Source organism: Siniperca chuatsi, linkage group LG23, assembly GCF_020085105.1.
Source record: "Siniperca chuatsi isolate FFG_IHB_CAS linkage group LG23, ASM2008510v1, whole genome shotgun sequence".
NCBI lineage: Eukaryota > Metazoa > Chordata > Actinopteri > Centrarchiformes > Sinipercidae > Siniperca > Siniperca chuatsi.
Window position 1 is genome coordinate 7845651 of NC_058064.1, and position 16470 is coordinate 7862120.

Genomic DNA, 16470 nt, shown 5'->3' on the forward strand with positions numbered 1-16470 from the left:
TTGCGCACTAAGACCCTTTCATCCTTGCCTTTGTTGGCACATTTCTACATTTTTTGGCACTTTATCGTCACCAACTGTGGATTGGAGGAATAGCGTGAAACCATCTGCAGACAACGGGAACCCACTCTTAAAAACATTGCTCCATAGTGCTACTAATGATCAAAAGCTGAACAGAGTACCTTTAATAACTAAATTTGAGTGATTGTTGTGTGTTTATGTTTATATCAACACTGAATGTGATTTTTTTAATCAAATATCACTATATATATGTATATGCAGGTTGAACTTTGCTGTAATGTGATGCCAGCTTTAAAATCCATAGTGAGCAAATCAAGGCTTTCATTCTGAAATGCAAAAGTTACAAGTTTGCATCCAAAATGAGACATTTATATATACTGTTGTTCGAAAAAAGTGTGTGTGTGTGCCTAAGGCATATTAATAGCATGAGTATCCTTTTAAGTGGCTGGTTTGTCATACGTGAGCATACAAACTCTGGTGTTTTTGCAGTCTTCTTTAATGTAGTTGCTTTCCCTCTGCTCTCTCCCTCTCTCTGTATTTGCAGGGTGTTCACATGTACTTTACGTCTGCAAATATATGCACATTTGTTTGCAGGTTATATAGTTGTACAAAAGAAGCAAAATAGAAACTGAGAAAAAAAAGAGACAAAAAGTGAAAGACAGAGAAAAAGATCAGGTTAGTTCTCACTTCTCTCTGCAGAGAGAATATGTAATTGGTCTTTTGAGAGTTTACACACACCTTGCACTATAATTGTCTCTCTGTGGTTGAGCTGATCTCATCTATGACACCACACACACATACACACACGCACTAACATGCACACAGACACACACACACACTCATACACACAATTACATACACCTTATCCTTTCCTGCACACCTGCTCAAGACATTAAAGTGTAAAGCAGAATATTCATGCCCTAAAGCATCATGGGGGATGGACTGTCTCTGCGTGAGTCAGGGTTTAAACATCAAAGGCCAGCTCTGAAGAAAAATGTATGTGTGTCTGTGTGTGTATGTTTTCGTCATCCTATAGTATATTCTATATCATATCAGTTAGTGTGCTCCTGCAACACTGCTCTTAATCAGCAGGTATATCTTCTGCTTCTTACTCAAAACAGGATATGAAGCAAGTCAACTTCCTGTCTTCTGTTATCTGCTCTGATAGCTAACACACCTCATATTGGTTCCCTTTTTGATTTCCCGTGAAGTTATTGCTGTTGTTGAGTCGTCTGTTTCTGTAGAAAAGCCTTTAATTTTCACTTCAGTAGGTGGTGTGACGTTCAACAGGTTGTTGGATTCACTTGACTTGACTTTACTCCCCACAAAAAGTTTCTCTCTAAAAAGGACTACAAAGGTTTTCGTTCCTTTTCCTTTGAAGACAATGCTCTGCTTTGATGTAGCTTGAACTTTGCTGCAATGTGATGCCAGCTCTAAAATCCATGGTGAGAACCAGCAAATCAAGGCTTTCATTCTGAAATGCAGAATGACAAGTTTGCATGCAAAATGAGACATTTTTTTTACTACCTGAAAGACATTACAGGTCCTCTTTCAGAACGGCTGATAATAAATGACACTTCTAAAGAGTTAGGGAGTAATTTTAGCTCTTGTTTGATGAGCAACAATGTTTTTAAATTGCTTGAGGTAATGTTTTTGCAAATGGGATACATAGAATTTTGGTATAAAACCCCTTCCTCTGACTTTTTGTCAAGCGTGACTCTTAACTTCATCTTGTTTAACTTCAGTGAAAACCCAAATCAATATCCTGTTTGTAGGTCTGGAGAAGACACATCCCCAATTGACATGCAGTGTTAAGAAATTATACATAACCTTTTATATGAACACAAAATCATTATTTTTAGTGGTTTTAGTATAACTTAAATTAAACCAATACTGCTTACTCCAAAGTCTCCACTTCACTATTACCTCATAAAGACTTGTGTTGTTAGATACAACCAAAACAAGTTGTTCTTATTTTGGTTTTCCAATATTATATCATGTCAGTAGTGCAGTCCTCAGTGTGCTGTGTTGTAGTAAAATGATGTAAACGCGAGGAGAAACTGCCACACTGTAACTGAAGAAGGGTTCAAACAAAGGGCAGTCTTGTTCTGCCTGCTGGGAGGCCTTTCGTGATGTCTGACCCCTTTACCTTTTAGTGCTTTAATAAAAAAAAAGATTGTTGGCCCTCAGCAAGGGAGAAGGAGAGTTGGAGACAGAAAAGGAGAGTAAGTAGCTTTTAAAGACTCAGATGCAAAATAACACTTGATTGTTGTCGCATGATGCTGAGAAAGAGGCAAAGACACACCATTAAACTTGAATGTAAATGTGAGATACGGGAGCAGTAGTACACAAAGACCAAGACAGCTTTTCCCACCAGAGCTTTCCTTGACTGCAGCTCCTGAGGATAATTAGGTAGGACGTCGTCTGCATATTTGACTAATCCACCAAGAGTCTGCATTCCTGCAGCAGCAACTCTCCTCCATTATCTAATCTCAAGTTGCCCACTAATTCTATTTAAACTCTGGCTGGCTTTACATTGTTACTGAAAGCACAGAAAACAATGGAGAAATTATATGACACTGAACTGAGTTTGGGAATTTAGAGGTTGAACATGGCAGAGCAGAATGAATATCTGTGATAAGAAAATGGGTTTGGTTAGGAAGTGATTCACCAAGATCAAGTTGGTTGTTATCCAATGTGTGGTATTTATTTTTCTAAAAGGCACAGTCTCTGTGTGTTTGTACCATTTGGAAGTTTAAAGCTGCAGTGGACTCAATAAATGTACTTGTCATAGACTGTTTCACTGTGCAATGATGAATATAAATACAATATTAAGCACAACAGAGCACTATAAGTCTCTATAGGAAACAAAGGATCATTGTGGAAATATCAACAGTAGTAGAGTATGATGCTGATAAAACTTCTGCAAGCATTTTATGTTGAAAAGATGTCTCCATGCAAAGTCAGGACTTAAAACTGCATAAATTAATTAGTTGGGGGCAAATGAATTCAAGAATGTGTGTTCACCTGATGAATATACTGTAAGTCCACCAACTCCTGAGGAAAATAGATGGGTCTTTAGCTGCTAGCTAGATGTTGTTCACGGCTAATTGCTTATAACTTTTTTTGTCCGCAGTTTGATGGTGGGCAGGTAGCGTACAGTGGGTTTACCAAAGCTTTTTTGTAAAATATAGCTTCCTATGCTGCTGTAGATGGAGTTGATGAGAACAGTGAGACTGAACTTTACTGTGGCCTAAATGTGCCATAAAACCAAAACATGAGCTACAAGAGGCTAAAAAGCTGTGTAGAGATGCAGAGTTTGGTCTCTGTCCATCACTGTGAGTGACCCATTTCCACATTACACATCGTCATTTGATTCAGTGTTACAGTGAAATGAAAAAATAATGATTAGTGGAGCTTTAAAGCTGGAGTGTGGAACTTTTGTCTCCCTCTTCTGGCAGTCCAACACTGCCGATGTGCGCTTATGATCTATACCTACGGTGAGCTCTTCCCAGGCTTGTGTTAAAAAATAGTTACAAAAATACAGAGAAATTTCCACAGTTCCAAGACAATAATCCATTATTTAGGTAAAGTAAATGTAGAGTAAATGTAATAGCTACATAGCCTTCTCCAAATATTTTACCAACCTGTCAAAGAGCAGTAACTTGACATCTGTGTCTGCCCGCACTCTCCAACAAGGAAAAGCTAAAGCTACACCAATGGTTATCCGTGTTTCTCCTCGCCGTCGATCACTTTCTTTTTTTGACAGTAATCCTTCCTCTCAATTCTGAGTTTCTTTTTTATCAGGAGCATCAGACACTTTTCTTGGACGCTTCTTTGGTTTTACTCCTAGTTGCTGTAGCCTACTCTGACGCTATGGTTGCTCCAGCGTCATCTCCATTCAGTATCAATTTAAGTGGCTTTATTGACATGACATGCACACAATACATTGTCAAAGCATATTAACACAAACTATGAAATCATAATAAACAAAATGAACAATAAACAATGCTCAATAAGAAACATTGTCTCCAATGGACCTTTTTTTTTTACAGCGATGGCGGATCGCGGAGCTCTCTGCATGGCTCTGGGTTGCTCCCCGCTTCTGCTCTGGCAAACCAATCATTGCTGTTTGGTGTAAACGCATCATTACTAGTGCACCAGCGCAGGAATGTTGCCACAGACACCAGATTTAAAAATTCAATGTACTGCAAAATACAGAAATATTTACCTGGTGGTGATAGGCTTAATCAGCATTGTGTGAACTTGTTTGGCAAGGGCTTGAATGTTAACGGTCATTCATTTATATGTAAAAGTCTAGCACTCTAGCTTTAAGTAATATCCACGTGTAAAAATCTTGCTAAATCTCGCTTTGGTTGATATTTGATTCCTACTCCTGAAAGTAACCATGCACAAAATGCTTGCTAAGTGTTAAAGCACCCACTAGTGACACCCACTGTTGGTGTCACTCCAAACACATATGTAACAGTGAAAGAAAACACAACACCTTGTTCAGCTCACAGCGAGGCTCACTGCGAACAAGGTTTACACATTCCCTCACAAAGTGGCCCACATATATCTGTTGGTTCAGGTTTTTTATGAAGGTTATACGACTCAGAGTATGACTGCTGTGTTTGTGCATTAATACGGTGCGTTTGTGGGTGTGTGGGAGAGGTGGATTGTGTTCGGGGCTGTGCAGAGCACTGCTCACATGAAAGACTCTTTGTACAGCAAGTTTTTAATGAATTAGTGTACAGATTGGTTGTTTGAAGGTAACAGCATATGTATGTGGGTGTGTGTATGTGTGGGTTCAAGGTCGGGTTTGTTCGGTGAAAAGCTATCAGATATAGAAAACAGCTTACGGGAGTGTATGGATTATGTGATTAATGAGTAACTGAATTAGAAAGAACTCACTTAAATATTGCAATGATAGTTTAATGCTTATTTTAAGGTGGAAATGTGTATTATCAATAAAGAGACATATGAAAGGCTATAGAAATGCATTAAAGAAGCTCTCTGGGTGTAAGACTGGATGTTGATGATTGAAACTACAAGGTCTTTAAACTCCACATCTGCTATCACAAAATTAGTTTAAAAGTATGAAAAAGATAATTAATGACAAGAATAGTTAACCTATGCATTGATGTAGCAATTACAGTGAAAACTACAGTTACTGAAACTGCTACACTGCAAAAACATCTTAAAAATTTATTTGGTCTCAGATTCAGCCTTCAAGACTCCTTTTTCTAAAGATGTAATCTGTATTGTTCTGTCTGCTGTTGTATGGCATTGGCATTGACATAAATAAAAATATATATATTTAAAAGAATAGTTTGACATTTATGGAAATATGCTATTTCACTTTATTACCCGTGAGTTAGATGACTGATACCACTCTCATGTCTGTGTGTTAAGTACAGAACTAGAGCCAGCAGCCAGTTAGCTTAGCTTAGCATAAAGACTGGAAACAGGGGGAAACAGCTAGCCTGGCTCTGTCCAAATATATGCCTACTAATTAGTTAGCTTTAGATGTTGGTGGGTGTTTTTTTTTTAACTTTGGAAAGAGCCAGGCTAGCTGTTTCCCCCTGTTTCCAGTCTTTATGCTAAGCTAAGCTAAGCTAATTGCATCTCACTCTTAGCAAATAAGCAAGTAAGTGTATTTCCCAAAATGACAAGCAATTGCTTATTAGTACTGTTTCCTTGTATCAAGAATGTGCTATAAATGAGTGCAAATATTTTAAACGAGACAGGAAACAGATGAAATATTCTTATCTCGTCTTTTTTTCAACAGACAAAAGGACTTATTATAAAGAGATTTCTTGCATTTTAAGATGCTTTTATGTGTTTATGTCAACACACCAGCTTTTAATTGGTTGATGTTTGTTGTTTTTTTTTCAGTTAAACTTCTGCTGTGTACTAGTGCACCTTGGATCTCACTTATAGTATGTAGCGCTCTTTGCTGTCTGTGTATTTCTTAATTTCCCTAAGCAGCACACATGGCAGGAAGAACTAACCAATGAAAAAACACAGCACCTGAAACCGAGTTCCTCCTGAACACCTGATAATCATGTTGGCTTGATTGACACGATGACCTCCAGGATGGTCAATCCTGTTGTCCCTCCCATGTACAATAATGCCAAGTGTATTTCTTACTTTTTATGTATGGCACATTTACCATTATCTGACAATAAAAGATAACAGAATATATTGAGTAACACTTTTCATTTTTATGGTGGGTGTTTGTGAATCTGGGGAAATCAAATTTATTGACATGACAATTGGGTTGAATCTGGCATTAATTGCACTCCTCGTCTCTATTTCTGCCTCCATCACATTTTGGCATCCTGTTGTCTTCCTCTCCCCTCACCCTCTGTCAGTCTGCTCTTTTAAACAACCCATCCTATTGGTTCTGTAGGTCAGTGCTGAAAGGGGTCAGCAGAGCAGCACGATCAATATAAACACACACACACACAAACACACACACTCGCAGTGTGTAGAGATCAGCTGACCCAATAGAAACAAGCTTGTGCTGTGTCTCTCTGTCTGTGGTCTCCTGCCCTCTGACCTCTGTGTGTTAATACTGTATGTGTGTGTACATGTACCGCATTAAGGTGTATGTGTGTGTGTATCAATGTACTTTTTTCTGTTTTGTTTCTCTTTTTTTGTTGGTGTTAAAAAGATGTGTTCAGTTGTACATTTGTTCTTGTTGCTTTTGGTTTCATAATACTGTGTTTGTGTGTAAAAATGCTGCTTTTGGGGCATTTTTTAGACCTGACTTGATTTAAGGGCAGCTTGTTGTGGTTGTTTTACAGTCATCATTTAGTTCAGCATTAAATTCAGCAAAGTAAAATGTTCTGTAGCCTTTGCTAGAACAGATTTGTTCTATTGCTCGATCTACACTGTGTTCTCTCTGTGTGTGTGTGTGTGTGTGTGTGTGTAGACAGCCCTTTATACCACTTTTAATTCAGGTTTAGTTGTGTGTTCATGTGCACGCACCCATTGCGTAACACCACTGACCTTGATCATTGTGTTGATGTCTGTCAAACTCGGTGAATGTTCTGCAGCCTCCACAACGCTTAACTGTTTGCCAGCAGCTTCAGCTCCAGTCTCTCAAAAGGGAAAATTCACCTTAAGACACAGAATCTGTCAATGAAATTGAAAACAATAGTCAACGTGCAATGCATTTATTACAATAAACTGAATAAAAACAATTATTTCAAAGTGGATTCTGTGTCATTTATTTCCTCCAACAGATAAAAGCCATAAAAAATAAAAGGGATATACAATACAAATCATGAACAATTGAAGAAATTAAAAGGAAGTATTGACATTTAAGTCTTTATTTCCCAGGATACCTTTACTCCAAAAGTATTAAAAGGGAGAGGGAGAGGCCAAGATGATGGTTGTGACATATTTTTGCTAATTAAATACATACGTTTAGAGCCTAAATCGCCAAAAATAGAAATAAACAGAAAAAGGCAGTGGCTCTATTTCAAAAACAAATGCTGTCTTATTTGATGTCAGCAGAAAAAAAATCTGTCAGCCCTACTTCATATGTTTCAGTAATAGATATTGTGAGACACAGATTTGCATTTTGAGGGTCGTCTTTAATAAAAAAAAAAGGTAATACAGTTACTTCTAGAAGTTACTTGATTCAGCTTTTCAGCGCAGAGCTGCTCAGACTGGAATTCAAATAGTTAGTACTTCTCTCTGACACGCCTGGAGGAGTTCATGTGAAAAAGAGAGGTCATATAATTATAGCCCTGGGAAAACCCTGGGCTCTATTTGTGTAATAGTGTGTGTGTATGTCTGTTTCTATGTGTGTGTGTGTGTGTGTGTATATGTGCGTAGCTGGCTATCCTTATGAGAGTCTGTTTTTGTGTGGTTTTATTTGCATGCTCAGCCTTTTGCGAGTACAGGAGTCGACCTCACTCACTTTCTTTATTTGTCAGTGTGATGAAATAGGACTCTGGCTGTAGCCCCAAATGAGAAATTATACTTCTCGCCTCAGGACCCAAATACATTAAAGTAAAATTATTTTGCGTGAAGAAATAACTGAAGAAACAAAACCCAATACTTTAAAGAGAAACAAACAAACAAACAAGAAAAAAAGGAGAAAGCAATTCTGGCCTCCTTAATCTTCTTGAAAGAGCTCCAAACCCCCTTTTGTACAAGTTATAGCTCCTACTACTACGGCCAACACTACAATTAATAAATCAATTAACTCACAGGAGGTATTCATCTGTTTCTCAGTAGATAAATATTGTAATATTGTAACTATTAACACTGAACAAATATCACTAAACAGTTAAAAGAGAGGAATCTCTTAAAAAAAACGCTCAGAAATAGCATTTTCTCAAAAAGACACACATAACCCCCTTCTACCAATCCCACGCATTCCACGAGGAACATGAATCCTAATTTGCTGGGTGTGGTTAGTAATTTCCTGGGTCTAAAACAGGTGCAGCAGATATGAGAGGTGCTATCCATAGATGCAAGTCTACAGCAAAAATTTTAAGAGAAATCTAAACTGGTACCAAAGCGGACAATAGTACAAAACTATATTGACCAACACAAGATATTCATATTTACAGATAGTTCAAAAGATCCGGAGACTGGGCACACAGGTGCTGCTTTCTTCATCCCTCATTGTGAGGTGTAGCAATGAAAAAGAGAGTATCAGTCTTCTAATTAATTACTTAAGAGTAACAGGAATAATAGAGAGAATTTAGTTGGGTTTTTTCCTGCCAATGTACTGCTCCACACTCCAGTCCAGTAGGTGGGGGTAATGCACCTATAAGCTAGTTTTCCAACTGCCATTGAACTCACAAAAGAAGAAGAAAAAGCTGATTGGCGAGGTACCAGCCTCAAACAAGTTGATGAAATACAACGTAGATGTTAAAATATTCAAGTCTGTGTCATGTTTTCTGACAAGCCGTCCAAAAATGTGCGTGACAATGAGCTAACAATGTCTCAAAAACAACACTTGGACACTCCTGTCAACAGGCCTCAAGTGTCAACGAGCATGTTACCAAACAACAGGCACTTCAATACTGAGAGATGATGTAAAAGTGACTGTGGTGGGCAAGTCGAGTGTGTGTGTATCTGACTTTGAGGATTAACTCTGATGTATCTCTGTTTTCTCTCCAGCATGTGGAAGGGCCTGAATGTCAACTGCACAGACAGCTCAGGATACACACCTTTACATCACGCTTCACTTAATGGACACAGGTAAGACTGCGCATAAGCGTTTGTGTCTCTGTGTGTTGGAGTATTTTCATTATTTTACTTAAGAGAAATTATTCATAAATTCAAGTGCTGTACAGTTCAATACAAAACAATTTGAAGAGGTGTGTATATACATTTATATGCATTTTCATACATGTATGTCCAAGCACCTAGTGTGACGTGTGCACATGTTGTAATATCACAAATTCAAAAAAAGTGACATCTTTATATTGCTTGTTTTGTCAGACCAACTGTAAAAAAAAAACCTTTCAACTAACAATGATGTAAAACAGAGAAAAGCAACACATCTTTAAGCTGGAACAATCAAATTATTGGTATATTTGTTTGATGCATGACTTAAACTTGATCCTCTTGACAATTGTTTCTAATTGTACTAATATATGTTAGAGTGCTGAAATGCCTTGTATGTAAAATAAATTGTGTAGTCAGGGGAAAAAAGTCAGAAAGGTACATTTTTCCTTTGATTGCTTTCCCTATTTCTGCTGTCAGGTTAAGACAAAATGTATTTCATGTAGAATGAAACAGTTTTAAATAGTTAAGCTCTCTCCTTTATTCCTCCAGGTCCTGTACTATTGTGCTTTGTGCTGTATGTGAATGTTAATGTAAATATACTTTCTGTGACTTTGTGTTAACTTCTACATTTTGGCCAGGTAATTATTGTAAAAGAGATGATGTATCTGAAGAGACTTCTTAGATAAATCTGCAGTAACTGTTTTTTTTTTTTTTGGCAACTTGGTTGTAAACACAACATTGATAGGGCAAACTTGTTAGCAAACAGGTGCTTATTTACACATCCAGTAGCAGTTACAGACCAATATTAGCTTTAATTTGGAGTCATGTTTCTGGCCACCTTGTTGAAAGTAAGTCCAATATTCCCTTTCATTAAACTGTTAGCTCTGTTTTTAGTCTCTACCAACTCCTGAGGGAAATATCTGGCTCTTTAGCTGCTCAGTGCTCCACTATGTTCACCAGCTAGTCGCAAACTGTCTGCAGTTTGGTGCTGAGCAGGTAGTGTACAGTGGATTTTTTGAGCGTTTTTGCTGAAAACAGCTGGCTGCTGAGCGGTGAGAGTGAGATTTGAGGGTCCTGTCTAGATGGTAACCCTGGATTTGCGGAAACTCTCGCGAGATTTAGGTTTGGGCAACAAAAATACTTGGTTAGGTTTAAGCAATAAAACTTCTTAGGAACGCGCACAATGAAGAAACGACGTACAAATCTCGCGAGAGTTTCGCCAGGGTTACCATCTAAACACGACCAGCTTTGGTTCGGACAGCTAGTTAAACAATGAGCTGATGCTTGCTGTAACGTTAAGTTAAAGCCCCGTAAAGCCGAGGGGAGCTGCAGATTCTGGGGCGGGTCTCACAAAGACACTGATCATTAGGGTTGGTCCAGTCTTAAATTTGCCGTTAAATTAGTCTAATGCAAGTTAAATAAAGTTATTTTAAGCCTAAAAAGTTAGCATCCCGATCCCCATACTAACTCAGAACTAGGTGCCGCCATGTTTCCATGGCAACAATCAGTGACACCTGCTGACCAGTGGCACCAAACGACAAAAAAACAAGCTGTCGTCGCACGTAATTCGTGTTGTGGAGCGACTAATAAGAAAGAAAGGAGTTTTTAGAGACCGCAGTAACATGTTGGAAATATACAACGGCAAGGACATCGAGCATTCGTTTTCTTTTTCCCAACGAAACTATCCTGAGCCTGGCTGTAGAGTTAACAGCAGTACGCTAGTAAGCCCTGCTACATTCAGAAGCCACAGCATCTCAGCTTTGCAACAGGTGTGAAATGCATTTTATGCTACTGGTAGTTTTTGTATTGTTGCACTCTTCAGTGAAATTTCCCAGCAAAATGTTCTTGTTACTATTGAATTATTCCAGAACTACTACTGATGTAGTGAAGGAAGGGAGCTGAGCGGTTTGGTTTTGACGCCTTTGCTCAGTCAGCCATGTTTTTTTAATTAGAAAAAAGTCTCTTACCCTGATTTCATGGCAATGCATACATTTAGACGTCTATCTGTAGTCTGACAATTAGTTTGATCTAAGCCAAGTCTTTCTATGAGAGACCAGCCCCATTCACATTGTCTTCACACTGTCATTTGATACGTTGTTGTAATAGAAATATTGATTGATCATAGCTGCTTTAGATAAGGGTTGAATGAATACATTAAAAGGTTTCCAAACTGACAACTTTTCAGGCAGACATAAACTGTCTTGTGTATAGACTGGTGGCAGTGCATTCAGAGTTAATCTTATTAGTTTTCAGAAGGTTTAATTAGAGGAAAGGTCACAAACAACAGAAAAGAAAGAGAAAACAATGTAATCTTTAAGTTAGATGAGGACAGCCAGGGAAATTACACTTAAAACGTTTTCACATAATCACATTAAAACAGTCTGGCATTGTTCCAGGTTCATGACACACCTGTGCTCTTGGGCAACAAAATTAGTTGTCAATAACAGTCAAAAATACAAAATTACAATCACAATATTTCTGCAAAAGTTAAAAATGTGTACATGCTCTGCGTGTCTGCATCTGCACAGAGCTACAGTGCAGCTTCCTTTCTTCACCTGAGCCTGCTGAGAAATCCGTTACACAGTGTGGATTAGCTGCAAGCCTGACCGCTAACCCAGTTTGGCGGAACTGAAGGATTAGTACTGTGTTTTGGGGGCAATTATGTGGATTTCCTCTTTCAGATCAACTGGAGAGGAGAGAAGGGAGGGAAGAGAAAAATGCAGCCTCAGAGTGAAAATTAGGCCGCCAACAAAAAGCTGCAGAAGAGTGATTTAACATTTAGGTGGGAAAGTAAAAAGAGAACTGGCAATTAAGATATCTACATTCTGTTTATAGACAGAAGAAACTTGGCGACAGGCAGTGCAGTTCAGGCTAGGTTTGAATTGTTTTTTGAGATCCTTTGAAGATATATTTCACCACATAAAAAGCCTTTTTGGTGATGCATGCAGGGTCAATTCAATCAGCAAGAAGTTGAATATTCTTATATTTGACTCTGAGATCCTCACAGTGTGATTTTGCTGTATAACTGCCACTTAAACCTGAATGTGAATTATATAAAAATATAATAAATTATTCTAATTAACAAAGCAGTTAATTAAGCATCTCAGTGCTGCTCATGCTCCTGGGAGAGGTTTTGCTCTTCTCTCTCCTCTGTATCTCCCCTTGACATTTCGAATGCAAATGAAGCACTTCACCTTTCCTCTTCAGAGGTGACAACTTCAGCTGGAGACTTTGTAATATGAAACTGGATTGCTGACATTACTACTGAGCAGCAGCTAAATGGATTTTCAGCACAAAGCCAGGCACTACGATTTGTTGCTTTATCTATTTGTGTAATGGAGATTGCTTTATTAAAGGGAAACATGGAAGCAATTGTCTTCTCTCAATTTGTGATCATTTCCAGTTGAACTCCCTGCTATCACTGCCTTCTTAACTGCGTGGTATACTGATCATTCACTCATAGTAACGCCGTAAATCCCTTCATGAGCTAAACCTGGTTTAGACTAGGTGCTTCAAGTAGGTGCCAACTTGTTGGTGACACACGGCTCCATGCTCTTATGAAGGTTGCAGCCGTGTCAGTAAAGGAGGAAACACTAGAGTAGATAGGACAACGGCATGCACTAGTGAAGCCAGAAGTGTCTAGCACAAACCATAATACAAATAACGTGAAGTTCAGCCACACATGTACATGTTGGATGCACATAAACCTGGTTTATATCAAACATAGCCAATTTACTCAAGATTTGAAGGCAAGGATAGAGGAGACGAAACAGGGCATGACTTCATGATTGCAGTGTTAGTTGTGAAGTGTGAAATTTGTGATGTAGTTTATGCTGCCTTATCCTGTCTTGTGTTTCATTAAAAACAGAACAGTATCCTTTTCCTTCTTGAGGGTGTTCTAGTTAAAATACACAATAAGGGTTTGATTGAAATGAGAAGGGGTTCAAGTAAAGATGGTGTTGGTGATAAATTATGCAAAACTTCATCCTGTAGATTCGTCATTGTAAATGCAAACACTGTTTGAAAATAGCACTGGCTATGAGAGGAAGCACAACCAATTTAGTTAACCAGTTAAAATATCATGCATGGCATCATGTAGTTTGATTTCAACATTGTTAAGTACCTTCTTGGATGTATGTGTGTGTGTGCGTGTGTGCATATGTGCGTGCTAATGCGTGTGCCTATGTGCGTGCGTGCATATGCCTGTGCATATGTATGTGCGTGCATATGCATGTATATGTGTGTATATATGTATGTCAGTAAAATTAATTGCAATATGTTGAAGGGTTGCTGTGTACTGTATGTGAAACATACATTTTTTTGTGCAACAAGGTTAAAATGTGTTTGATTTGGTGTTCTTGAGGAATCAGTATTCCATGATATGGATTTCAGGTCTTAGTGCCGAGCTCTGCTTCTTCTCCCACTCTCCATCCCTCCATCTTTCAATCCTTTAATATATTGATCTGTATATCTATGTATGTTTCTGTCTCTCTCAGGGAAGTGGTACTAAAGCTGCTCCAGTTTGAGGCGTCAACAAACGTGGCCGACAGCAAGGGTTGCTTCCCGCTGCACCTGGCCGCCTGGCGGGGTGACGTGGACATTGTGCGCATCCTCATCCACCACGGACCCTCGCAGTGCCGGGTAAACCAACAGGTAAACACCATAATCCCATCATCATCCTCTTAAAAGCCTTCATCTTCAACACCACCGGTGGGGAAACATCTTATGAACGGTACATTTTATTAATACTGCATGATGTCTCTCTTCAGTCCAACATAAGGCCTTATCCTTTTCGATTGCAGCTGCTTGTTAATTGATAGGGTCAGCTGCATTATGTATCAGCTCTAGTTATCCTTTGGTCCGTTGCTACCTTCTAGAAAAAGAAACAATACTTAAATCCAACCTTCGTTCGTGTTGTTTGGGGCCCCCGAGTGTTCCACTTACATGTTAAATGGTCAATTGTGGCTGAAAGAAACACTCTCCCTGTGTGTTGTAACTGTTCCAGAACAAGGTCTCATCGGCTAAATTAAAGTTGAGTTCTTCCATTGTATTTCTCGAGGCACTTAAACCAGCGCTGCCACAGGTCGTCTCGTTATGGCTCCTGTCCAACAGAGCTGATCCTTTACAGTTCCCAGTGATCTCTCTCTCTCTGACAGCCGGGTGAGCGTTTCAGCACTGGGAGCATTCAGCCTGCCGCTGCTGTCATTCCTCATCAGCAAAAATGACCTTCTTCTCCTCCCTCACTCTTTTTCTGTCCATCTCTGCTTGCATCATATTGGTGATGTCACGGCTCACTGATGCACTGCATTTTAAGATGAGTATAAGGAAGTGGTGTTTAATCAGAAGCATTGGCTAAAATGTTAATGGCTAAGATGTCTGTTTTAATATTCCTACTCCTGATGGCGGTGTAATAATGGACCCCCCAGGTTATTGTAGCGTTATTTACTCTACCTAATAAGCCCATTTTCCTCTGTCACCATTAGCCAAATCGTTTCCATCTGAGAGCCTAATTGTTTGCCGTGATAAATGGTGTCCCTTGCCCCTGAAATGAAGAGGTTTGTCAGCAACTGAACACGGGTAATTTTGTTTTTTTACCCCGTCAATGATTTGTAGAGCTGAGCGGGCTGCTGTGCAGGCAGCGTGGACACACACAGCATGGAAGATGCTGATTGAGAAGATACTGTACATAGATGCTGACTGCAGTGCGCAGTCAACATGTGTTAATATGTGTGTGCTCTTGTATTTTGTTCATGAAGCCTATGACGATCTCTTGTGACATGCTTTTAGACTTTTTCAGTTTGTGATACCCTGTGCAAAATAATCAAGTTATTTTGGCGGTGAAGTGTAGTCTTCTGGTGTATCTGTGTTTTCTCATTCTATTTTGTTTCATGATTCTTCTACAATAACTTTCAGCAAACCCTAATGCTGTTTATGTGTAGGAGGCAAGACTTGCTAGCTATAAGGCATAATTTTACAGTCAAAGAAAGTTAATAGAGACAGACTAATTCTGTTGTGCAAATAAAAACTCAGCAAAGAGGATATGTGTTACATGCTGCCAACATATGCAAAGATACAAGCTGTGACAACATCACAGTTTCTGTGTATTGAGCAACTATTTTTCTTTAATCAGTAGATTTCTTAATAATAGTACAACTGATGCAAAATGGTGGTTTTACAAAGACACTGTTACTGTTCCTCAGTGTTTTAGGGAAGATTTTGTAATAATATTAAGCATGCAGTAGTCACTTTTGGGCTAATGTGTTTAAGGAGTGAATGTAATGTATTAATTGATGGTTTGCATGTGTATAGTAGTTTGTAGTGTGTTTTATACAAGTGTTGGATCCATGCTAACATTTTGACAATAGTATTTAGTATACGGTATGCATTGATTAATCTAAACAGTGTATGTAGTGTTTTACATTTGGGGATAGAAAATATTATTTATTATGACACGTTTATATTCAGATCTCACAGATTCCCTCTGGTTAGGCTTAAAAGTTAGCTTTTATTCATGTGCATCTGTGAAATGAAAGGGGAAAGGAACCTTTTTATAAATTCTTACGTAACACCTCACTTGTTATCATGTAATTATACTGATCAGCTTTTCTTGTATCTCTCTTTTTATCATGCATCACACTATGAGCGTTGTTTATCAACAAGCTGGAAATGGTTTTATCTACCCTGTTATCAACCGTTTTCATCTCTCCGTCTGTATAATAAACACCAGTGAAAGTTACAGAGCTCACATTAGCAAGCCTTGGCTGTCACACTACTGCACACAGACACAGCAACACACAGACTCCAGCACGGCTGTGCTTTGACATTCTTAAAGCTGCGGCGTTTATTTTTGCCTCAAGTGCTGAATTTTGCAAAACATTGGTTTATCACCAATTTTAAATTGCGGTACCTGTGCATTTTATAATGCTGTATGATGCATATTTATATAGTCGTATTGCATTTATGTGTCGTCAGTGTGAGGGTACAGTTGTTCTCAGGTTGGAGGCATAAGGCATGGAGTGTTTGTGTGTTTACGATGCCTAAGCTCCATATTTTCCCACTGTCTGTCTTGTCTGCAGTAGAGAGCAGGGCCTGCATACATTAGTCAGGGTGATATACTGAGTCCCATACATACTCACACCCATCATCTAGACTCACAGCAGCAAGCCATTGGCTACACATTACCCTATTCTC

At 38.8% G+C, this 16470-nt stretch overlaps 1 protein-coding gene across 8 annotated transcripts in view; it reads left to right on the forward strand.

Moving 5' to 3' along the window:
- Window positions 1-16470, forward strand: part of anks1b (ankyrin repeat and sterile alpha motif domain containing 1B) — a 235707-nt gene that overhangs the window by 52867 nt on the left and 166370 nt on the right. For 5 of the 8 annotated variants that reach the window (XM_044185785.1, XM_044185784.1, XM_044185790.1 and 2 more), the window contains exons 2-3: window positions 9169-9249; window positions 13776-13932. In XM_044185785.1, coding sequence (XP_044041720.1) covers window positions 9169-9249; window positions 13776-13932 — 238 coding nt within the window. Of the gene's footprint in view, window positions 1-8848; window positions 8966-9168; window positions 9250-10817; window positions 11049-13775; window positions 13933-16470 lie in introns of those variants that run through there. The other 3 variants (XM_044185789.1, XM_044185786.1, XM_044185791.1) reach the window with 3 other exon arrangements.